The following is a 24,506-nucleotide window of genomic DNA, read 5'->3' as shown; positions in this document are numbered from 1 at the left end:
ATTACAGGCATGAGCCACTATGCCCAGCCAGGAATCATATTTTAAAGCAGAATGAAAACTCATATGCTCCATTGAGATGATAAAATTTAACTTTTCACAAGAAAGAAACCACTTTTACCAGTGACTAATTTTTTTGGTCCCTTAGAAATAAGTAAAGAGGCAATAGTCAATATGGTGTGTTGCATGTGCAAAGGAAGCCCTGGGAGATAAATGGGATTAAATGTAAGGAGCTGTCAAAAGAAAAAGCTACAATGAATATAAAGAATATAGCAGTATTCAGGAGACTAAAACTCAAGAGTGTTTGATACATAAAAAATAAATTGTTGTACCCAGTGCATTTTATATGCTCAATTCACTCACAATCATATAATGGCTTCCCTTTGATTAAAAAAAGGAATGCTTGAATTCGTTTTTATTCCTTGGAATTAATTTCCTCCAACATGGCATTGTATACAACGAAGGAACTACCATTTACTTGAAGGCACTAACAGGCAGGTCCAGGATCCACAATTCTTGACTTTCAGTCCCGTGACTTTTCACTATAATAGGTACCCAAATAACTGAAATGACTTTGAAAAACCTCAATATTCACTAAATAAAACGTATTCCATAGAACAGGTAAATTGCAATGCACAAGAATGACAAAGTATACAGCCAAGAAATATACATTATAATTGTCTAACATTTGGGATATAAAAATAAAGATCTCCATTTATTTTAAATATTATATACATAGAGCTCATCACAACGTAAGAGAACACAAGCAAAGATTAGGTTCACATTTCGATTTTGGAATGTTATTTGTATACCGTTTGATGAGACACCACAGTGGATTACAACATAGAAAATGCAAAGAGTAACACTTGATTTACTAGCCCTCTTAGCAACTGTATGAAATATTATCCAAATTATTCCAGAACTAATTAACTAACTGCTGAGTAATTCAAGCCTTTTGCTCCTGTTTGCCATGACATCATTTTAAACATTCCACTAAAAGCTGAGGGAAAGAAAGGTCATGACATTCAAATAAATTATTATTTTATGGTACCAGCACACCTAAAAGGTATGGGTGGAGAAGATGAAATTCTTAATTAAAACGAAATTTCAATTCCAAACATTAAACAGGCAATCAACCCTAAAAAATGTTAGGATATGTCATTTATGAAAACATACCTTTTAAAACCACCTCTCTGTTCTAATCAGAGAAAACATCACTAACTACAAATGCACCTCACAGCAGTCAAGTTTATTTAAAATTAAAAATTGGCCAGGTATAGTGGCTCACACCTGTAATCCCAGCATTTTGGGAGGCTGAGGTGGGCAGATCACTTGAGTCCAGGAGTTCAAGACTAGCCTGGACAACATAGCCAGATGCCGTCTCTACCAGAAAATAAAATTAGCCAGGCATGGTGGCGCACAACCGGAGTCCCAGCTACTCAGGAGGCTGAGGTAGGTGGATTAATTGAGCCTGGGAGGTTGAGGATGCAGTGAGCAGTGACTGTACCACTGCACTCCAGCCTGGGTGACAGAGTGAGACCCTGTCTCAAAAACAAAACAAAACAAAAAACAAAACCCCAAACACCAAAACCAAAAAATTAAATTAAAAATTGGAGTAATACAATAGTTAGCTGTTTGTTTACAATGGCTCCTGTGGTGCACTATCCTATGTTTAACTTTAGACATTCAACATTTGTGGTCAGCTCCAATACCATGTAGCTTTGAGCCCATGGTTTCTAGATAAGAATTTCCGAATTTAGAAAGCTGGTTCAAGGGAATGTACACTAGAAAGACCCTCCATTGGTTCTCCACCAGACTCGGTGGCTTACGCCTATAATCCCTGTACTTTGGGAGGTCTAGGTGGGAGAAGCCCTTGAGCCCAGAAGTTTGAGACCACCCTGGGCAACAGAGCGACGTCTCATCTCTACAAATAAAAATTTTAAAAAATTAGCCAGGCGTGGTGGCATGTGCCTGTGGTCCTAGCTACTTGTGAGGCTGAGGAATCACTTGAGCCCAGGTGGTCGAGGTTACAGTGAGCTGTGATAGCACCACTGCAATCCAGCCTGGGTGACAGAACAAGACTCCATCTCAATAAATAAATAAATAAAAATAAAAAATATAAGATCAGGATGAAATGATTAATTGGCCTAACGCAAAAAAAGAAAACAGAAAAAAAAAAAAAGCGAAAGGGGAAAAAAAAAGGCTGGGTGCGTTGGCTCATGCCATTAACCCCAGCACTTTCGGAGCCAATGTGGGAAGATCCCTTGAGCCCAGGAGTTGGAGATCAGCCTGGGCAACAAAATGGGACCTTGTCTCTACAAAAAAATAATGTAAAAAAATTAGTTGGGCATGGTGATGCATGCCTGTAGTCTCAGTTACTTGGGAGGCTGAGATGAGAAGACTGTTTGAGCCCATGAGTTCCAGACTGTAGCAAGCTATGATCACACCACTGCGCTCCAGCCTGGGTGACAGAGCGAGACCTATCTCTAAAAAAGAGGGATGGGGGTGTTAGGGGGAAGCCAGCGTATAAAGCCAATGTAGCCAGTGTATATGCTGGAGAATCAGAACAACAAAAATTTAATTTTTATAGTGTACCAAAAACTTATTGTTAAGGGTTGAACTGTGTCCCCCCATGAAAGATATATTCAAGTCCTAACCCCTGGTACCTATGAATGTGATCTTCTTTGGAAATAGGATCTTTGCAGATGTAATCAAGTTGAGATGAGATCATCTTGGATTAGGGTGAGCCCTAAATCCACTGACTTGGTGTCTTTGTAAGAGAAAGGAAAGCGAGATTTGGATGCAGACACATAGAGAAGAACGTGAAGCTGTGAAGAAGCTGATGTGCAGATGGAGGCAAAGACGGGAGTGATGGCATCTATAAGCCAAGGACCACCAAGAATCGCTGGGGTCCACCAGGAGCTAGGCAGAGGCAGCAGGGATTCTTCCTTAGAGCCTTCAGAGGAAGTGTGGCCCTGCCCACACCCTGATTTCAGATTCCTCACCTCCAGAACTGTGAAAGAATAAATTTCTGTTGTTTATAAGCCTCTGAGTTTGTGGTACTTTGCTGTGGCAGCCTTAGGAAACCAAATACACTCATGTACACACAACAACATAGACTTCAACCTGAATTTTAAAATAGAGGGAAACTTACTTTCCCTTAGGTTACAAGGACCCAGCATACAAGAAAAAGAATAGGCAATTCTCTAGGGAATTCAAAGTCATCCTGGATGGTTTTTTCTAAGGTTTGTTTGGGTGCGTCTTGGGGAGAGGGAGATAAAATCCCATGTCTAAGGAACAAAGAAAAAGTTAATACTTTTGTGGAACCAAACATGTACTGATTTGCTAACCTTTAAAATACTGGTCAGGCCAGGTGTGGGGGCTCGCACCTATAATCCCAGCACTTTGGGAGGCCGAGGTGGGCAGATCTACTTGAGGTCAGGAGTTCGTGACCAGCCTGGCCAACATGGCAAAACCCTGTGTCTACTAAAAATACAAAAATTAGCCAGGCGTAGTGGCGGGCGTCTGTAATTCCAGCTACTTGGGAGGCAGGAGAATCACTTCAGCCCGCGAGGCAGAGTTTGCAGTGAGCCAAGATCGTGCCACTGCACTCAAGCCTGGGTGACACAGTGAGACTCTGTCTCAAAATAAAATAAAAATAAAATAAAATACTGGTCAATATATTTACTTAGCCCCAAGAAAGAAATCTAAATTTGTTTAATGAAGTAAATTAAACTTCACATACAAAAATCACATTATTGAAGCAATATGGTTTTCAAAAGGGCACAAAGGAAGTTTTTTTACTTCATAAAAAAATTAACTTTAACTTTTCAAGTTAAAGAGTCTGAAGACTTGACTGCTATCTTTAACTGCTGAAGGAAAGAGTATTTTTTCAGTGTCAGTAGCATTAAAGTCACACTATTTTTAATTTATTTTTTAATCAACAAGTAAAAATCGTATGTTTATGGTATATAATAGGATCTTTTGATAGATGTATATAATCTGGAATGGCTACATCAAGCTGCTTAAAACATGTGCATTAACACATACCTTTTTTTGTGGTGAGAACACAATATCTACTTTCTTAGCAGTTTTCAAATATGCAATGTATTGTTATTAACTGTAGTTACCATGATGTACAATAGATCTCTTGAATTTACACCTCCTAACTGAAATTTTGTGTCATTTGACCAGTATCTCCCTACTCCCCTACCCTCCAGCCTCTGGTAAGCACCATTTTATTGTTTCTTTGTGTTCAACAGTCTTATACTATTAATAGCTAAACTTATCTTTTGACTTTGTAAAGTTTAAGGCATTCTACCTAAGTTTCCAAAATAAAGGTAATTATATAAAATTTACAGTTAAACTTTCTTTAAAATATAAGACATAAGAATTTAAAGGAAAATGTATATATATTTTTTGCCATTCATTTTTTAACAAGCATTTATTGAATGCCTAAATGCCAGACACTGTAATAGGTATGAGAATTCAAAGATAATAGGGCTCCATTCTTCACAGAGCAAACAGTTGAATGATAAGGCAGACAATAAAAATGGAACAAGTTCTCTAAAGAGATGTATGTAAAGAAAGGAAGGAAGGAACTCTGGGCATGATGACTCACACCTGAAATCCTAGCACTTTTGGGAGGCTGAGGTGGGCGGATCACCTGAGGTCAAGAGTTTGAGACCAGCCTGGCCTACATGGTGAAACCCTGTCTCTACTAAAAATACAAAATTAGTCGGCTGTGGTGGCACACACCTTTAATTAATCCCAGCTACTCGGGAAGCTGAGGCAGGAGAATCGCTTGAAGCTGGGAGGCAGAGGTTGCAGTGAGCTGAGATCACGCCACTGCACTCCAGCCCGGAGAGGGTAGAAGAGGAATTCCAGATAAATGGGAAAAAAGAACAAGCGAAGAGGCAGTAATATGAACCGGGATACCCATGGAACCCTGAACACATTTGGCATATCTAGGGCTGCTAGGAAATTCTTTTTCTTCTTTTCTTTTTTTTTTTTTTTTTTTCGAGATGGAGTTTTGCTCTTTTTGCCCGGGCTGAAGTGCAATGGCGTGATCTTGTCTTGGCTCACTGCAACCTTCGCCTCCCAGGTTCAGGTGATTCTCCTGCCTCAGCTTCCTGAGTATCTGGGATTATAGGTGTGCAGAAAAAAAAAAAAAAAAAAAAGTGATGAGAGTCTTGTGGACTAATTAGGCAAAATTTCCTGCCCAATATACTGCTAACTTTGCAATATAACTTAGGCAGTAATACGAACCAGGGATACACATGCTTAAATCAGTAGAAATCTTAAATTGCTAAATGATGCACTTATTAAAATTCTATTAATGTAAGTTATAATTTTAGAAATTTTAATTGCCTACACTTGAAGGAGTAAAAATTTCTTTTATATTATTAAGATGATTGGGTTTTATAGCCTTCTGAACTTTCATCAAAGCTTCTTGGGTTCATTTGGAGGGGGAGGTTGTTTTGTTTTGTATTTTTGAGACAGGGGCTTGCTCTGTTTCTCAGGCTGGAGTACAGAGGCGTGGTCATGGCTCACTGCAGCCTCGACTTCCTGAGCTCAAGTGTTCCTCCTGCCCAGCCTTTTGAGTAGCTGGAACCACAGGTGTGCACCACCATTCCTGGCTAATTTTATTTCTATTTTTGTAGAGACAGGGTCTTGCCATGTTGCCCAAGCTGGTCTTGAACTCCTGGGCTCAAGCAATCCTCCTCTCTTAGCCTCCCGAAGTGCTGGAACTACAGGCGTGAGCCACCACACCTGGCATTCTTGTTTTTATTTATAAACTGATAACGGCCTTAAGATTTTATATGGCCTTTGAATCTTTCTGAATTTCATTACAGGCTCAGGTTAAAAAAAAAAAAATCCCGTTATTAGAGAAACCATTACAAAGAAAAATTCTATATAACAAAACAGTGTGTAAATGTCCCATTATAACTATAGTTAGTAATAATGAATTCTTTCTAAAGATTTTACATACTAAATGCTTCCTCTCTTGATTATCCTAAGATACTCATCCTGTATTTCCAAAGACCTTAAATGGTATGCTATTGCTAAGAGCTTTGTCATTCCTGCCTAGTGATTAAAAATACCTTTTAACTCCCTTAGTCCTTTCTCAATGTAAACATTCCTAATTGAGAAATCAAACTGAATTCCAAATGACTACTATGCAGTGCAGAGACCTGAGAAAATCTAAGGATGAGAGTTCCTCCAGTTTACTGTTAATAAATTCACAGACCTTCTATTCATTCATTGATTCATTACAGAGAGCCCATTTTATCATCTGCAAACTATAAATATGATTTCCAGTAATATATTCTCTGTGAAAGAATCATGATACTAAACAGAAGTTTTCTTTGATGAAACAAATACTCATTTGAAAGCTAAAGAAATAATAACGCTATTAATGCATGTCTTCTTTTGTCTTTACAAGGCTAGTCCATTAAAGGTAGAGAGAATATCACTTTGAGCTACACTATTGAATTATAATTTATACAGACTTTTATTTAATTTCAGTATATAACAGGAAAAGAAAAAAGAGACAACCCCTTTCCTTTCAGTCAGTGCTTAATATTTTGAACTGTGATCAAATGGGCAGTTTTTACTGAGATTATAGATATTTATTGTTTCTAAAGTAATGATAAACAGTTTAATACAGATAGTTGCAAACTTGAGCTATGAAAGTCAGGTAAACTAACCTTCCCCATTACTTTGGCCTTATCCTCACACTGGCTCCCTTATCCTCACACTGAGTCCCTGAGTCTGCTGAGGTCCCCAAATGGAAACTGCGATGCATAAATCCAAGGTTGTTTTCAAAGAATCAGCCATGTAAACAAAAAGTAAAGGTACAAGATAAAAATATCTGACAATTGCTTTAACATTCACTAAAAAACCAAAAAGAAAAAAAAGAAAAAACAAAAAACAAAAAAATTAAAAAACAACAAAAATAAAATTCACTACTAAAACGAGAAAATATGCTACTCTTTTGCAGACTGATTTCCATTTGCTTCTTAACTGGAAAAAGAAAACAGAAACACACTAATGTGCAGGGTACTCACACAATAATTTACAAATGAAGTAGCAAAAATAAATTCACACTTGAATATGTTATAAATAACAATAAAGAGTTTTCTTACCTTCAAAAGTTCAAAGTAATGGAGACAGTGGTAAACAGGGGCCAGAAGCAGCCTGGGTAAAACATATTGAACAGCTTCTTTGAAACCTTCGCCTATTGACTGGAAAAAAAAGTGATTTAATTTTTTTTTTAAGTTTACTTTTCAGACATTGTACATCTTGATTTAAAAATTACTATACCTGCAAATAAAGTGCTGCCCCAGGCTTTGATAACTGACTAAGGAAACGATCATGAAAACCAGGTCGCAAAATATCTCGAGCATACGATTCATATGGATCAAATGCCAGTTCCTTAGAAAATAAAGAAGGTAAAACATAAATAATCTACCATTACAAACATAGAAAGATTTAATTATGGGGCACGACTATGCGAGCACAATTATGTATTTCTTTGAAAGTCTCTAAGCAAAAATTATATGACTACTAATTATAATTTTAATAGAAGAGATCCCAATATTCTCAAGTAAGAGAGTAAATCAGTTCTTTCTGACGAATAATAAAATCCTTATATGTTATAACAGCTCTCATTAAAGGTTTCCAGTAGAGTATTATCAACAAACATGGCCATAAGAGTGGGCAGACTTTTGGTTCTAGAAAACAAAGCTTAACTTGACAACAACAAAGAATATAGATATGTACAACTAGGTAAGGTATAAACATTTAGAATACTGAAGCCAGACATATTTTTATAGTTCTCAGTGATGGACATGTACTTTCGTATTCTATAAACCAGAAGTAACAGTTCATGTCATCTAAAATTCATTGTGATAATTTCACAAAACAATTAAACAAAATCCGAACTGCCCAAAATTTTGCCATCATTAATATCACCAATCAAGAAACTAAATTCCAATGGCTCAGTTAAAAAGACCAGAATCTACTGGTTTTGAAGATTTCTGGGGAAAAAGAGAGTAGGTATCTTGATTTTAGCAGGAGAAATAGAGTCGCTACTCTTCTATCTTGTATAAAACTATTAAGAAAATGGTGCTCTAGATTCTAGCATGAGCTCATTTCCATAAAGGGTAATTCTAGCAAGAGGAATAGGACATCTAGTGGAGGAGCATAGTAGAAAAAGGCAGAAGGGAATGAAACAACGAAAGGTGGTTATGAATTAAATCACCCTTAATGTTATTTTTCAGATTGCTTTTTTTTTGAAACAGGATCTTGGTCTTACTCTGTCACCCAGGCTAGAGTGCCGTAGTGCAATCTTGGCTCACTACAACCTCTGCCCCCTGGGCTCAAACAATCCTCCCACCTCAGTCTCCTGAGTATCTGGGACCACAGGCGCACACCACCGCGCCTGGTTACATTTTTTGTGTATTTTGTAGGGACAGGGTTTCTGCCATGTTGACCACCCTGGTCGTTTTTTGTTTTTTCTTTTTGGGACGGAGTCTCCCTCTGTCGGCCAGGCTGGAGTGCAGTGGCGCGATCTCGGCTCACTGCAAGCTCCGCCTCCCAGGTTCACGCCATTCTCCTGCCTCAGCCTCCAGAGTAGCTGGGATTACAGGCATCCGCCACCACACCCGGCTATTTTTTTTGTATTTTTAGTAGAGACAGGGTTTCACCGTGTTAGCCAGGATGGTCTCTATCTCCTGACCTCGTGATCTGCCCGCCTCGGCCTCCCAAAGTGCTGGGATTACAGGTGTGAGCCACCGCGCCCGGCCTGACCAGGCTGGTCTTGATCTGCCGGACTCAAGTGATCCTCCTGCCTCAGCCTCCCAAAGTGGTGGGATTACAGGTGTGAGCCACTGCGCCTGGCCTCAGATTGCTTTTTAAGAAATGATTGAACAGTAATACCACCAGATCAGAAATCAGAAGACGTGAGTTCTGGTTGTTGCATTTTGCAATATGGCATGTAAACTTCCAAGTCATACTGGATTCCTTGAGCTGGCTCTTAGTTGACTTCCCAATTTTTAACTCCTTCAACTTTCTTCTCAACTAAAAATTGCTATCATAATATAACACCAGAAATTGGAGTCTATTACGTTTTACAGAAATTGATAGTAAAGTTTCAAAAATAACAAGAGGATGGAGTCAGGCATGAATACAGTGGACGGAAGAGAAGACTAAAAATGTGAAGAGATGCTTATAGCTTAGGTCTCTTCCAATTCAGAAATGATCATATGCCAAATATCATAATGTATACATTCATCTATAAGTTGCCTTTTATACTCAAAAATTTTTCAAGATTCATCTATTTTGATTCATACAGTTCCTTTCGGTTTATTTTAAAACTATAATATTCTACTGTATGAATATATCAGTTTTCTCTAATCCATTCTCCAATGATAGATAACTGTTTCTTGTTTTTCACAATTATAAAAAAAAATTCTGTAATTTGCACTTGGTATGCAGGTACACTTCACTTTATGGTGCTTCACTTTATTGTGCTTTGCATATATTGCCTTTTTTTTTTTTTTAACAAGTTGAAGATTTGTGGCAACCCTGTGTGAAGCAAGTCTTTTGGCCCCATTTTTCCAACAGCATGTGGTAATTTTGTCTCTGTGTCGAAATATTTCAAACTTCTTCACCATTATTATTGAGCCAGTGTTCACTTACCATTCTGAAAATCCTAGGGCCCTTAAGAATTGTGCTAAATCTACTCTGGGTGTGCCCTATAAATGCAACAGCAAAGCCTGGATGATAGTACAACTGTTTACAACATGGTTTACTGAATACTTTAAGCCCACTATGGAGACCAACAGCTCAGAAAAAAAAAATTTTCTTTCAAAATATTGACATTGCACCTAGACACCTAAGAGCTCTGATGGAGATATACAAGGAGATTAATGTTGTTTTCAAGTCTCTTAACACAACATCCATTCTGCAGCCCATGGATCAAGGAATAATTTTGACCTTCAAGTTTTATTATTCACAAATATGTTTTGTAAGGCTGTAACTGACATAGATAGTGATTCCTCTGTTGCAGCTGGATAAAATCAACTGAAAACCCTCTGGAAAGGATTCACCATTCTAGATGCCAGTAAGAACATTTGTTATTTATGGGAAAGGTCAAAATATCCACATTAACAGGAGTTTGGAAGAAGTTGATTCCAACTCTCAGGGATGGCTTTGAAGAGTTCAAGACTTCAGTTGGAGGAAGTAACTGCAGATGTGGTGGAAATAGCAAGAGAAATAGGATTAGAAGTGGAGCCTGATTATGTGACTTGAATTGCTGTAAGTTTATGATAAAACTTGAATGGAGAATTTGCTTCTTATGGATGAGCAAAGAAAGTGGTTTCTTGGCTGAGCGCGGTGGCTCACGCCTGTAATCCCAGCACTTTGGGAGGCCAAGGCGGGCAGATCACGAGATCAAGAGATCGAGACCATCCTGGCCAACATGGTGAAACCCTCTCTCTACTAAAAATACAAAAATTAGCTGGGCATGGTGGCACACACCTGTTGTCCTAGCTACTCGGGAGGCTGAGGCAGGAGAATCACTAGCACCCGGGAGGCAGAGGTTGCAGTGAGCCGAGATCACCCCACTGCACTCCAGCCTGGCAACAAAATGAGACTCCGTGTCAAAAAAAAAAAAAAAAAAAAAAAAAGTCGTTTCTTTAAATGGAACCTACTCCTGGTGAAAATACTATGAACATTTTTATGACGACAAAGGACTTAGAATATTACATCAACTTAGTTGATAAAGCGGTGGCAGAGTTTGAGAGGATTGACTCCAATACTGAAATAATTTCTACTGTGGGTAAAGTGCTATCAAACAACATCACCAGCTACACAGAAATCTTTCATAAAAGAAAAGAGCGAACAGTTGTGTCAAACCCCATTGTTGCTTATTTTTTAAACTGCCAGTCACCCCAACCTTCAGCAGCCATCAACATCAAGGCAAGACCCTTCACCAGCAAAAAGATTATGACTCACTGAAGGCTGAGAGGATTATTAGCATTTTCTTAGCTGTATTTCTAAATCTAGGTATATATGTTGTTTTAGACGTAATGCTACTGCATGCTTACTAGACCACAGGATAGTGTAAACATAACTTTTATATGCACTGTAAGCCAAAAAAATAGTGACTTGCTTTATTGTGATATTCACTTTATTGCAGTAGTCTGAAACCTAAGCCACGATATCTCTGAGTTATGCCTGTATAACTTAGTGTGCACATATGCATGAATATTTTTTAGAGCATGTAAACTAGAAGGGGAAGTTGCTTTCCAAAGTGATTATATCGATTTATATACTTAGCAGCAGTGATTTTTCCCAGTTGTCCACTTCCTTGTCAACATTTGATACTATCAGACTTAAAATTTGTTAGCCCGATGTTGTGAGACTATGCCAGTGTTATTTTTACATGTATTTCCCTGATTACTAGTAAGGGTGAGAATCTACTTATATGGTTGTGCGCCATTTATTTGTATCTTCTGAGAATTGTTTATTAATAGCTTTTGACCATTTTTATCAGCTTGACTTTACATGTTAAATTTATAGTTTTTAAAAAAGCTTTATTGAGATAAAATTCAAATACATTCACTTCACCCATTTAATGGGCAAAATTAGATTATTTTTAGTTTAACAGAATTGTGCAACTACCATCATAATCTATTTTGGAATATTTTTATCACCCCCTCAAAGAAATCACACACTCTTCAGCTATTACCTCCCAATCCCCTAAACCCCTCAGCCCTAGGCAACCATAAATCTACTTTTTGTCTCCATGGATTTGCCTATTCTGGATATTACATGTAAATGGAATCATACAATATGTAGTCTTTTGTGACTGGCTTCTTGCGTTCAGCATAACATTTTCAAAGTTTATCCATGTTGTAGCATGTTTCAACACCCCCTTTTATTTTTTTATTTTTTATTTTTTTGAGATGGAGTCTTGCTCTGTCGCCCAGGCTGGAGTGCAGTGGCGTGACCTCGGCTCACTGCAAGCTCCGCCTCCCAGGTTCACACCATTCTCCTGCCTCAGCCTCCCGAGTAGCGCCTCCCGCCTCCCGAGTAGCGCCTGCCACTACACCCGGCTAATTTTTTTTTTTTGTATTTTTTAGTAGAGATGGCGTTTCACCGTGTTAGCCAGGATGGTCTCGATCTCCTGACCTTGTGATCCGCCCGCCTTGGCCTCTCAAAGTGCTGGGATTACAGGCATGAGCCACTGTGCCCAGCCTAATTTTTTTTATATTGTGGTAAAATATACACATGAAAATTTCCATTTTAGCCATTTTTAAGTGTACAATTAAGTGGCATTAATAGACAATGTGCAACTGTCCATTTCCAGATCTGAACTATTCTATCATCCCAAACTGAAACTCTGTAGCCATTAAACAGTAACTGATCATTGCCTCTTCCCCGTAACCCTTGGTAACTTCTATTTTCTCTCTCTATGAATTTGACTACTCCAGTTACCTCATATTAGTGGAAACATACAATATTTGTCCTTTTGTGTTTGGCTTATTTTATTAGCATAACGTTTCCAAGGTTCATCCATGTTGTAGCATGTATTGGAATTTTATCCATTTTTAAGCTGAATTATATTCCACTGTATATTCTACTGTAATGTATTTACCATATACATTTAATTTAACCATTCATCTGTTGATGGACATGTGAGTTGTTCCCAGCTTTTGGCTATTGTGAATAATGCTGCTATAAATGTTGGCATACAAGTATATGATTGAATCTCTGCTTTTTGTTCTTTTGGGTATATACCTAGGAGTGAAATTTCTGGATCATACGGTAATTCTGTTTAACTTTTTGAGAAACCAGCAAACTGTCTGCCAAGCAGTTGCTCTGTTTTATATTTCTATCAGCAAAATACGAGGGTCTCAAATTCTCCACATCTTCATGAACACTTGTTACTTTCCCTTTATTTAAATTTTAGCCATCTTAGTAGATGTGAAGTGGTACTGCATAATGTTTTTTCTTTTAGAGATGGAGTCTAACCTTGTCACCCAGGCTGGAGTGCAATCATGTGATCATGGCTCACTGCAGCCTCAACCTCCTGGGCTCAAGCAATCCTCCCACCTCAGCCCCCGAGTAGCTGAGACCACAGGTGCACACCACCATCCTGGGCAAATTTTCTAATTTTTGTAAAGACAGGGTCTCACTATGTTGCCCAGGCTTCATAGAGGTTTTGATTTGCATTTCCCTAATTTCTAATGATGTTGAGCATTTTTTAATGTACCATGTTGGCCATTTATATATCTTCATTGGAGAAATATCTATTCAAATCCTTTGCCCATTTTTAAATTGGGTTATCTGTTATATACACTGAATACTACTCTTATCAGAAATATCATTTGCAAATATTTTTTCCCTTTCTGTAGGCTGTCTTTTGCTTTCTTGATGGTGTCCTTTGAAACACAGTTTTTAATTTTGAAGAAGTCCAAATTATCTACTTTTTCTTTTATAGCTTGTGCTTTTGGCATTATCTAAGCATGCTTTGCCAAATTGAAGATTCAGACCTGTTTTCTTCCAAGAGTTTTATAGCTTTAGATCTTACATTGTCTTTGATCCATTTTGAGTTAATTTTCGGATATGGTACACGGTTCCAACTTCATTCATTTGTGCTTCCCTTATAACTATGGTGTCTTTTCTTGAACAGAAGTTTTAAAACTTAATCTCTTCCTTTCTGGTTTACTCTATGTGTTAAGAAACCTTCCTATGTCAAAGTCATAAATATGTTCTCCTATATTTTCTTTTGAAGTTCTACTCTTCATTTTTAGATTTTTAATCTGTTGAGTACTTTCTGTGAATTATGTGTTATGGAATGAATTTTTTTCCATTTAACCAGGTATGACCTAGTGTCATTTATTAATGAGTTCACTCTTTCTCTGCTGATTAATGTAGTATCTGTCACATTTCAGGAGAAGTATCTATGTATATATTTTTTTCAGGGCTCTTTATTCTGTTCTGCTACCTAATTGTTACCTGCACCAGTACTACACTCTTGTTTACTCTGGCTTCATAGTAAGTCTTAATATGTGGCAAGACTTTATCTAACAGGTACTTCACCTAACAAGTACTTAAGGGGACAAGAACAAGTCCCCTCAACTTGTTCTTCCTCAAAATTGTTATTTTTGCTCCTCATTCTTACCATGTGAATTTTAGGATCAGCTTGCTATGCACTAAATTTGTAGATTATCTGGGGGACAACTGGTATCATTACAGTACTGAGTCTTTCCATCCCTGAACATAGTATATATTTCCATTTATTCAGATCTTCCTTGTGAATCTAATTTTATTTATTTATTTATTTTTTGAGATGGAGTCTCACTCTGTCACCCGGGCTGGAGTGCAGTGGCACAATCTCGGCTCACTGCAACCTCCGCCGCCTGGGTTCAAGTGATTCTCCTGCCTCAACCTCCTGAGTAGCTGAGATCACAGATGCCCGCCACTACGCCCAGCTAATTTTTTGTATTTTTAGTAGAGATGGGGTTTCATCATGTTGGCCAGACTGGTCTCAAACTCCTGACCTTGTGATCCACCCGCCTCAGCCTCCAAAAGTGCTGGGATTACAGGAGTAAGCCACTGTGCCCAGCTAATTTTATGATTTTTTTTTTTTTTTTAAACAAAGGTCCTGTGTATCTTTAGTCAGGTTTATTTCCAGGTACTTTATGGTCTTATTTCTATAGTGAAAGCAGTCTTTAAAAATATTATATATTCAATGGACTGTAACTGAGCACAGTAATGCTACCAATTTTTACAGGCTGATCTTTTATCCAATAGCTATACTGAACTTGCCAACTAGTTTAATATTATACAAATTTTCTTGGGTTTGCTATATAGATAATTATATTGACTACAAATAGGACAACTTTGTCTTGTCTATTCCTTTTCTGTCTTTTTGTATTGGGTAGTACTTGCTATTAGAGTGAACAGAAGTGGTGATAGTGGTATTCTTTTCTAGTTTCTTAGTTTTGCTATAGTTTAACCACTATTATATCTCTTACAGACTTTTAGTAAATGTCCTTTATTAGGTTAAGAAAGTTCCCTTCTATTCCTTCTTTGCCCAACATTTTAAAGAAATTCATGAGTGAATGTTTAATTTTAAGAAAGCCTTTTTCTTGAGATTTTAACCTACTAAAGTAGAATACTACATTAAAACTTTAAAATGTCAAACCACATAAGAGTAAACATCATAAGATATATAGACATATGTTTTATTGTATCATAAACTGATTTTTCATTGCCATTTCGTTGATATCTGAGAATGTCTCATAGTTTTTTCTTTACTGTCGTTATCTAGTTTTGATAATGTGTTCATACAATCCTGATAAACTTGTTACCCTTCATGTCTCTATTCATTGTAACAATTTGCAAAAGAGTAAGATTAACTGTTTCCTGAAGATTGGCAAAACTCATTGTCACATGCTGTTTTCTGTTGCTATAACTAAATACCTGAGACTGGGTAATTCATAAAGAAATTTATTTACCACAGTTTTGGAGGCTAGAAGGTCAAGACAGGCAGGTGCATCTGGTGAGGGCTTTCTTGCTGGTAGGGACTCTGCAGAGTCCTGAGGCGGTGCAGGGCATCACATGGCAAGGGAACTACAGCATGTCAGCTCAGGTCTCTTCCTCTTTTTATAAAAACAGGCCTGACATCATGGGGGCCCCACCCCACCCTGATGACCTTATCTAATCCTGATTACCTCCACAGGCCCCACCTCCAATCAATATATACAGATTAAACTTCCAATACATAAAATATGGGGACACATGCAAACCACAGCATTCACAACACCTGGTCTATGCTGCAAGTCATTTGTTGAAATACACTTTTGACTATTCATTTTTTAATGTTTTTTAACTTAGGACATTGATGCTACTCTTTTATATATTTTAAAGGTTATTTCATTACAGTTCTAAAACATTTTGAAGTGGATCTTAGTGTTCTTTCATGATTTAAAAAACAGGCCTGGTACGGTGGCTCACGTATGTAATCCCAGCACTTTGGGAGGCCGAGGCAGGTAGATCACTTGAGGCCAAGAGTTGGAGACCAGCCTAGCCATCATGGCAAAACCCTGTCTCTACTAAAAATATGAAGATTAGCCGAAAGTGGTGGCACAGTAATCTCAACTACTGGGGTGGCTGAGGCATGAGAATTGCTTGAACCTGGGAGGCGGAGGTTGCAGTGAGCCAAGATCACACCTAGTATGTGTGTTTCCTTTTCCCGTTGATCAGCCATGAGAACTTTTGTTATGTCAATTTCTAATTCATTAATTCTGTTCCGTTACTTCCTTACATATTATTCTCTTAGGTGTATCCTGTTATCTTTCTTCTTTCTTGGTTTGAAAGCTTAACTCATTCATTTTTAATTATTCCTATTTTTTCAAAAAATGTGTAAAACTGTAAACTTCTCTCTGCAAAATTTATAGTTGAAACTTAATCCTCAAGGCAACAGTATTAAGATATATACAGCTGACCTTTGAACAACCCGTGGGTTAGACCTGCATAGATCCACTTATATGCAGATTTTTTTCAACCAAATGAGGATCAAAAATACAGTATTTGTGGGATGTGAAACCCTTGCGTACTCAGGGCTGGCTTTTCGTATATATGGGTTCCACAGGGCCTATGCAAGTTTTGCAGGGCTGATGTGGCACTTAAGCATGTGTGGATTTGGGTATCTGCAGGGAGTCCTAGAACCAATTCCCCACATATACTGAGGGATGACTGTGTACACACACATGCACGCACACACACACACACACACACACACACTCTGTTGTCCCTTTTATCGGTGAGGGATTGATTACAGGATCCCATGCAGATACCAAAATCTAGGGATGTTCAAGTCCCTGATATAAAATGGTATATGTGCATATAACCTTCAGAGGATTCCCTATATTACTTCTATCTAATATAATGTACGTTATGTAAAGAGTTGTTATACTTTATTGTTTAGGGTATTGTAATGTACCCTGATGTAATGTATTGTAATGTGCTCAACATTATGTTAGTACAGATACAATTATGCTTATTTTTCCCCAAAAATATTTTCAATCCACAGTCGGTTGAATCCACAGAGGTGGAAGCCATGGATATGGAGGGCTAATTGAGTGTGAGGGAATGAGAGAGAGAGGGAAAGAGAGAGAGAGAGAGAGAGTGTGTGTGTGTGTGTGTGTGTGTGTGTAAAATCAAATGTGTTAGTCTAATCTTCTGTAGCCTAATCTTTTTTGTTTGATCTTTTAATTTCTGATGGAGACCTGTTAAAATTTCCTATGATAGCAATTTTTTTCATTTCTTATAATTCTGTCAGTTTCTACTTCTTATATTTTGAGGCTTTATAATCAGGTGCATACACATTAATGGTTGTTGTATCTTCATGATAGTATCCCTTTTACTATTAGGAAGTGTTTCTCTTTTTTCCTCCTCAGTGCTTACTTTGTGTAATTTTATCAGTTAATTTGAATTAATATTGTTATACAGGTTTGATTAGTTTTTATGTTATGATATTTCATCCCTTTATCTTAAAATATTTCTGTGGTTCTGTTTTAAGAAAATCTTTTATAAGCTGCATAAAGTGGATTTTATTTTTATTTATTATTCATTTTTTTGAGATGGAGTCTTGCTCTGTCGCCCAGGCTGGAGTGCAGTGGCATGATCTAGGCTCACCGCAACTCCGCCTCCTGGGTTCAAGAAATTCTCCTGCCTTAGACTCCTGTGTATCTGGGATTACAGGTGCACACCACCATGCCCAGCTAATTTTTGTATTTTTTTTTTTAGTAGAGACCGGGTTTCACCATGTTGGCCAGGCTGGTCTCAAACTCCTGACCTTGTGATCCACCCGCCTCAGCCTCCCAAAGTGCTGGAATTACAGGCATGAGCCATTGCGCCAGGCCTAAAGTGAATTTTTAAAAAACAAATATAATTACTCTCTTTAAATAGGCTGAGTTTCATCAGTTTGTATATACTGAGTTACTAATGTAGTTGGATTTTTTTATATCATATCATTTTATCTTCATTATCATTGTTTTTGTTTGCTTCATTCTTTCCTATTATCAGTGAAAATGATTAAAAAAATTACTATAGTTCCTTTTTCCCTATCTGTACATTATAAGCTACAGGTAGTATTTCTGTTCTTTTGGTGATTTTCCTACATGTTTCTAAAAATAAATACGGTTATCTATAAATTTTTCAAGTTATTCTATCACAAATACAAGTCCACTTTACATACTGTATATTTTGTTACTAATACATAGAAATATAGTTTAGTCTTTCCAAGACGAAAAACTTTAAACTTATTTTAAAAACTATTCAGCAATTCATTAAATTTATCAACACACTTTCTAATTTTTTATTTATTTATTTATTTTGAGACAGTGTCTCAGTCTGTCACCCAGGCTGGAGCGCAGTGGCATGATTTTGGCTCACTGAAACCTCAACCTCCTGGGCACAAGTGATCCTCCTACCTCAGTCTCCAGAGTAGCTGGGACTACAGGTACGCACCACCACACCTGGGTAATTTTGGTGTTTTGTAGAGATGGGGTTTCACCATATTGCCCAGGCTGGTCTTGAACTCCTGAGCTCAAGTGACCTGCCCACCTTGGCCCCCCAAAGTGCTGGGATTACAGGTGCAAGCCACCAGCCTATATCTACCAATTTCTTTTTCACCATTAGTTCTTGTATTTCTTGACTTCCCTTTGAGTAAAACTTTCCTTCTTGCTAAGGAACACCATCCAATGCATCTTATAATGAGTGTCTACAAGTAGTAAACGCTCTTGGTCATTGTATGTTTGAAATGGTTTTTATTCCTCACTTCTTCCTCATTTTTGATAAATTCAGGAATAACTTTACATAAAGTCTGCAATTTGATGACTTTTAACATATGTATACAATGCATTTCTGTAACCACCACCCAGATAAAGAAATAGAACATTTCTAGCACCTCAGAAATCTTCATGTTTCCCAGTCAACCACTACTCTAATAATCTGTTTCCAAAGATACATTTTTCTGAACTTTCCATATATCAATATATATGTACTTTGAGTCTTATTATACTCAGTATTATGTTGCTGCTTTTATCAGCAGTTATTCTTTTTTATTGCCAGATAGCATTTTATTGTGTGAATATACCACTAATTTATCCCTTATGAATAAACCTACTGTGAACATTCTTAAATATGTCTTTCAGTCAACATAAGCACTCATTTTTGTTTGGTATATGCCCAAGAGTTAAAATGCTGGGTCACAGGGTACATTGTATACTTAGCTCTAGTAGATACACCAAACGGTTTTCCAAAGTGGCTGTACCAAATTACACCCTAGCCCCCACCAGCAAGTAGACTTCCAACTGCTCCATGGTTTCAAAATACATTTCCTTGATGAGTAACAATGCTGAGCATGTTTTTTGTGTGTGAAGTACCTACTTAAGTCTTTTGCCTATTTTCTGAAAAACAAAACAAAACAAAAAAACCCTGAAGTTTTAGTTATTGATTTGTAGGCATGTAGGAGTTATTTTGTTTTTGGGTTGTTTTCTTTTCCAGACAGTCTCGCTCTGTCGCCCAGGCTGGAGTACAGTGGTGTGCTCTTGGCTCACTGCAACCTCGATCTCCCGAGTTCAAGCAATTCTGCCTCAGATTCCCGAGTAACCGGGATTGCAGGCATGCACCACTATGCCCACCTAATTTTGTATTTTTAATAGAGACAGGGTTTCACCATGTTGGCCAGGCTCGTCTCAAACTCCTGACCTCAAGTGATCCACTGACCTCAGTCTCCCAAAGTGCTGGGATTACAGGCATGAGCTACCGTGCCCAGCCAGGAGTTCTTAATATACCCCAGATATGAGTCTTTCATTGGCTATGCATATTACAAATATTATCTTCCAGTCTATAGCTTGCCTTTTCATTCTATTAATTTTGTCTTTTGATGAATGGATATTCTTACATCTAATGAAGTCCAGTTTATCAATTTTTTTCTTTCATGGTTAGTGCTTTTGTGTCCTGTTTAAGAAATCTTTGTGTATTTCACAGGTCATGAAGAACACTTATGCTTTCTTCTACAAACTTGATTATTTTAAAATTTGTCCTCATTCTTGAATAATACTGTAGTTGGGTAGAAAATCCTATTCTACCTTAGTACTTTAAATATATTACTCAACTGACTGTTAACCTCTGTTGTTAAAGAGAAACATGCTGCCATTCTAATTATAGTTCCTTCGCAAAATATTTTGTCTTAACAGCTTTTAAGATTTTCTTTTTTTTTTCTTTAAGACAGAGTCTTGCTCTGTCACCCAGTCTGGAGTACAGTGGCATGAACTCAGCTCACTGCAACCTCTGCCTCCCAGGTTCAAGCAATTCTCGTGTCTCAGTCTCCTGAGTATCTGGGATTACAGGCTCCCACCACCATGCCTCGCTAATTTTTGTATTTTTTAGTAGAGATGGGGTTTCACCATGTTGGCCAGGCTGGTCTCGAACTCCTGACTTCAAGCAATCTACCTGCCTCAGTCTCCCAAAGTGCTGGGATTACAGGCATCAGCCACTGGACCCAACCCAAGATTTTCTCTTTATCTTTGATGTTCTATAGTTTCACTGCCATGTTTTTAGCTGTGTGTTTATTTTTATTTGTCCTGAACGATATTTGGAATTCATTTTTGATTTGGGAACTAATGTCCTCATTTCTTGAAAATTTTCCATTTTTATCTTTTCAAATATTGTTTCTCCATCACTCTTTGTCTGGAACTCCTATTAGATGTATATTAAACCTCTCAGTGTATCCTTATTACTTTTTTTTGAGATGGAGTCTTGCTCTGTCACTGGACTGCAGTGGTGCGATCTTGGCTCACTGCAGTCTCCACCTCCTGGGTTCAAGTGATTCTCCTGCCTCAGCGTCCCCAGTAGATGGGATTACAGACATGTACCACCACGCCCGGCTAATTTTTGTATTTTTAGTGGAGATGGGGTTTCACCATATTGGCCAGGCTGGTCTTGAACTCCTGACCTCAGGTGATCTGCCCGCTTCGGCCTCCCAAAGTGCTGAGATTACAGGCGTGAGCCACCATGCCTGGCTATCCTTATTACTTTCAATTGGCCTTTCATATTTCTTATCTTGGTCTGTGTTTCACATTCTCAGTGAAGTCCTCAATTCCATCTTCCAATTTACTAATTTTGTCCTTGAACTGGGTCCAGCAAATGTTATACTACATGAGTTATTTCAATGCTTGTATATTTAATTCTTGAAATCTCTGTCTTTTCATATCTAGAAATCTGCTCATTTCCTTTCCACTTATTTTTGTTTCACAATATCTTCTTTATAAATGGATCATATTCCTTCACTTATCTCTTTCAGCATCCTAAACTTCTTTTAAACTTTTTGTATGTCTATTATACAAAATCAATTTCATCTGGAATAAATTCATGTTGTAATTGTTGATTTTATTAATTACCATTCTGAGAATTAGAATTTGCCTTGTTTTTTGGAATTCTGTATTATATGCTTCTTAGTGGGAGACTTAATGTTTTGTTTCCTTTTTTTCTCCCATTATGATCACTCTTCCAAACCAGAACCAGCTCTTAAAATGACTTTGGGGGTTCAGGCTTCATATTGACTTAATATTGTGGGAAACTTTGTTAAGTTATTATTGTAAGGCAACGTTTTTGTCTCCCCACATCAAGTCCACAACTTTTTAGAAAACTTTACTGTAGATACCAGGTTGGCAGATTTTCCCAGCATCCTGTTATAAGGAGGGACTTGAGCAAGAAATCTGGCTCTGGCTTTCATGGAACACATTTGAAACAATTCATTGTCCTTAACAGCCTAAACACCCAGATACCAGAGTTCACTACCTTGAATGTCTATTCCATTCCTGATCTTGTTTTCAAGTCTAGTTATATATATATTCCACATTTTTCTTTTTATACTTTATTACTTATGTGTGTTTGGAGCAGGAATGGAAGGGCTGTGGTGATGCTTGAACTTACCATTCTATTTTGCCTGAAAGTCTTAATTAAAAAAATATTTTACAAGCTCAATGCTGTATCATAATGAGTGGATTTTAGAGTGAGAACACAGCAAATGCTAGAAACCTCAGAATGACTCTTAATGCTAACTTATTAGGACTGACTCATGTTATTTTAGCATTTGAAATATCTGAGGAGTTAGTTACCTTTCTTTCTATCTCGTGGTATCTGAATCGCCCAGGTCCTGGACCTTATTGTCCTATTTACCTCATTCCTATTCTAAATAATAATGCACTTATCACATACTGAGTAAGCTTACTATGTGAAGGTAGATAGGTAAATATTTCAGATAGGTTATTTAATTTTTCACAAAAATCCTGAGATTACAGATCGAGTATCTCTTACCCACAATGAAGTGTTTAAGATTTCAGATTTTGGATTATTTGTATTATACCTACTGCTTCAGCACCCCAAGTCTGAAAATCCCAAATCTGAAATGCTCCAATGAGCATTTCCTTTGAGCATCATGTTGGAATAGTTTCAGATTTTGGAGCATTTCAGATTTGGGATTTTTGGATTAGGAATACTCAACCTGTATTATCATTCTTATTTTACAAATAAAGATACGGAGGTTTAAAGAAATGAAATAACTTGTCACTGGTCACACAACTAACAAGCAGCAGAACTTAGACTGGAACACAAGTAATCTGACCTCAGGTGCAAGTTCTGTGGTCTCTTACTTAATAGTCATTCATTGACATTTCTTAATGTTTTACAGTAGGCCACTGGGTGACAGCTGTAATACCTCCCCCCTTGGCGGTATCTGTCTTTCTATAATTAACAAGAGACCACTTTTTCTGTTTGCTAAGATAACAGAAACATATGTTGACAATGACCCTATGAAAAAGGAGCAATAACAGATAAATAGTCAACAATTAGTATCTATGACTTTAGCTGGAAAGAAGTAAGACTCTCAATTTTAATGTAAATGTAGGCTTTTATGCAGACTTTTCGGGTATATAATTAAAGTACTTACCTCTGCTAAGTCTTCAAAGCAGCTTCCTACTAGTGGATGGGGACTGCCTTCATCTGTCATTTCTACCGTATCTTCTATATGGCCCAGTAACTTTACACTAAGTTCATGTATATCTACTATGCGACTAAATATATTTTCTACATCCTGTTTGGGGGAAAACACATTAATTCAGTGAGGCTGTATTATTATAATATTAAACAAATTTTGAGCCAATAAGTCATTTTATAATCACAAAATTTAACATGTCAGACACAGTGAAAAATTTTAATGACTTAGAAATATGAATAAAGGACAATTCAAGAATTCCTTCTGCAAAGGTGTACAATTTGCAAATACATTTCTCTAGGTCAGTGGTCTTGTAACTTTCTGGTCTCAGGACTCCTTCACACTCTTAAAAATTATTGAAGATTCTAAAAACCTTTTGTTTATAACTATGTATTTCAATGTTTACCATATTAGAAGTTAAAACCAAAAATTTCAAAAAATATTTAATTCATTAAAAATAATAAACCCATTATGTGTTCAACATAAATAGCACTTTTATAAAAAGTAACCAAATTTTTTTTAAGCCATAACAAAAAACATTTAGTAGAAGAATGGCAATGTTTTACATTTGCAAATCTCTAACATAGCGTACTAGAAGACAGCAGGATTTTCATATCTGTTTCTGCATACAATCTGTTGTGATACATTATTTCAAAGTATACGAAAAATCTAGCTTTTCTGTGTAATTTTTTTATTGAGATAAAACTCACATACCATAAAATTCACTCATTAAAAGTGTAGTTACTAGTCAATGGTTTTCAATATTGGTTGTGCAGTCATCACCAGTATCAAATTCTAGAACCTTTCATTACCACAAGAAGAAACCCTATGATTTTTTTGGAAGGTGGATACCTAAATACCCAGTACAGTCACTCTCCATTCCTTTCCTCTCCCCAGTGCCTGACAACCACTAATCTACTTTGTCTCTATGGATTTGCCTATTCTGGACTTTCCATATAAATAGAGTGACTATCCTTTTATGATACTATACTAAAATTCAACAAATGATAGTTTCTTAAGGGTTAGTTGCAGTGTAGAATCTGCAACCATATCCATTTTGTATTTAAATTAAAATTGGTTACTATTATTTCATTTTTTTATCAGTGACTATATTTATCAAGTTGACTTTGAGGCATAGTTTATATACGAAACTCCTATTTTGGTGAGATTTTGTGTAGTTATTCACCCTTCTAACCATCAGCACAATCAAGATACAGTACCTTTTCATCGTCTTAAGAAGTTTCCTTGTCCCCCATTTCCATCAACCCTTACTATGCCTCACTCCCAGGAAACCTGTGATCTCCTTTTTGTCTCTATAGACATGTCTTTTCTAGAATATTAAATAAATGGAATCATATATTGTCTTTTGTGCCTAGTTTTTTGCTTATATTTCTGAGATGCACCCATGCTGTTGCACGCATAACTA

General features: G+C 37.1%; 1 protein-coding gene across 7 annotated transcripts in view; it reads right to left on the bottom strand.

The window, feature by feature from the left end:
• The window catches only part of SOS1 (SOS Ras/Rac guanine nucleotide exchange factor 1), a 142,917-nt gene that overhangs the window by 46,471 nt on the left and 71,940 nt on the right, over positions 1 to 24,506 (bottom strand). For 6 of the 7 annotated variants that reach the window (XM_063789973.1, XM_515425.7, XM_009442353.3 and 3 more), the window contains 3 exons: positions 23,036 to 23,179; positions 7,324 to 7,434; positions 7,146 to 7,244 (listed from right to left, as the gene is read on the bottom strand). In XM_063789973.1, the coding sequence (XP_063646043.1) occupies positions 7,146 to 7,244; positions 7,324 to 7,434; positions 23,036 to 23,179 (354 nt within the window). The remainder of the gene's footprint in view (positions 1 to 7,145; positions 7,245 to 7,323; positions 7,435 to 23,035; positions 23,180 to 24,506) is intronic. The other variant, XM_016948386.3, reaches the window with a different exon arrangement.

The sequence above is a fragment of the Pan troglodytes genome, chromosome 12 (assembly GCF_028858775.2).
Source record: "Pan troglodytes isolate AG18354 chromosome 12, NHGRI_mPanTro3-v2.0_pri, whole genome shotgun sequence".
NCBI lineage: Eukaryota > Metazoa > Chordata > Mammalia > Primates > Hominidae > Pan > Pan troglodytes.
The sequence above is the reverse complement of the archived record's forward strand: the minus strand, read 5'-3'. Positions and strand labels throughout refer to the sequence as shown.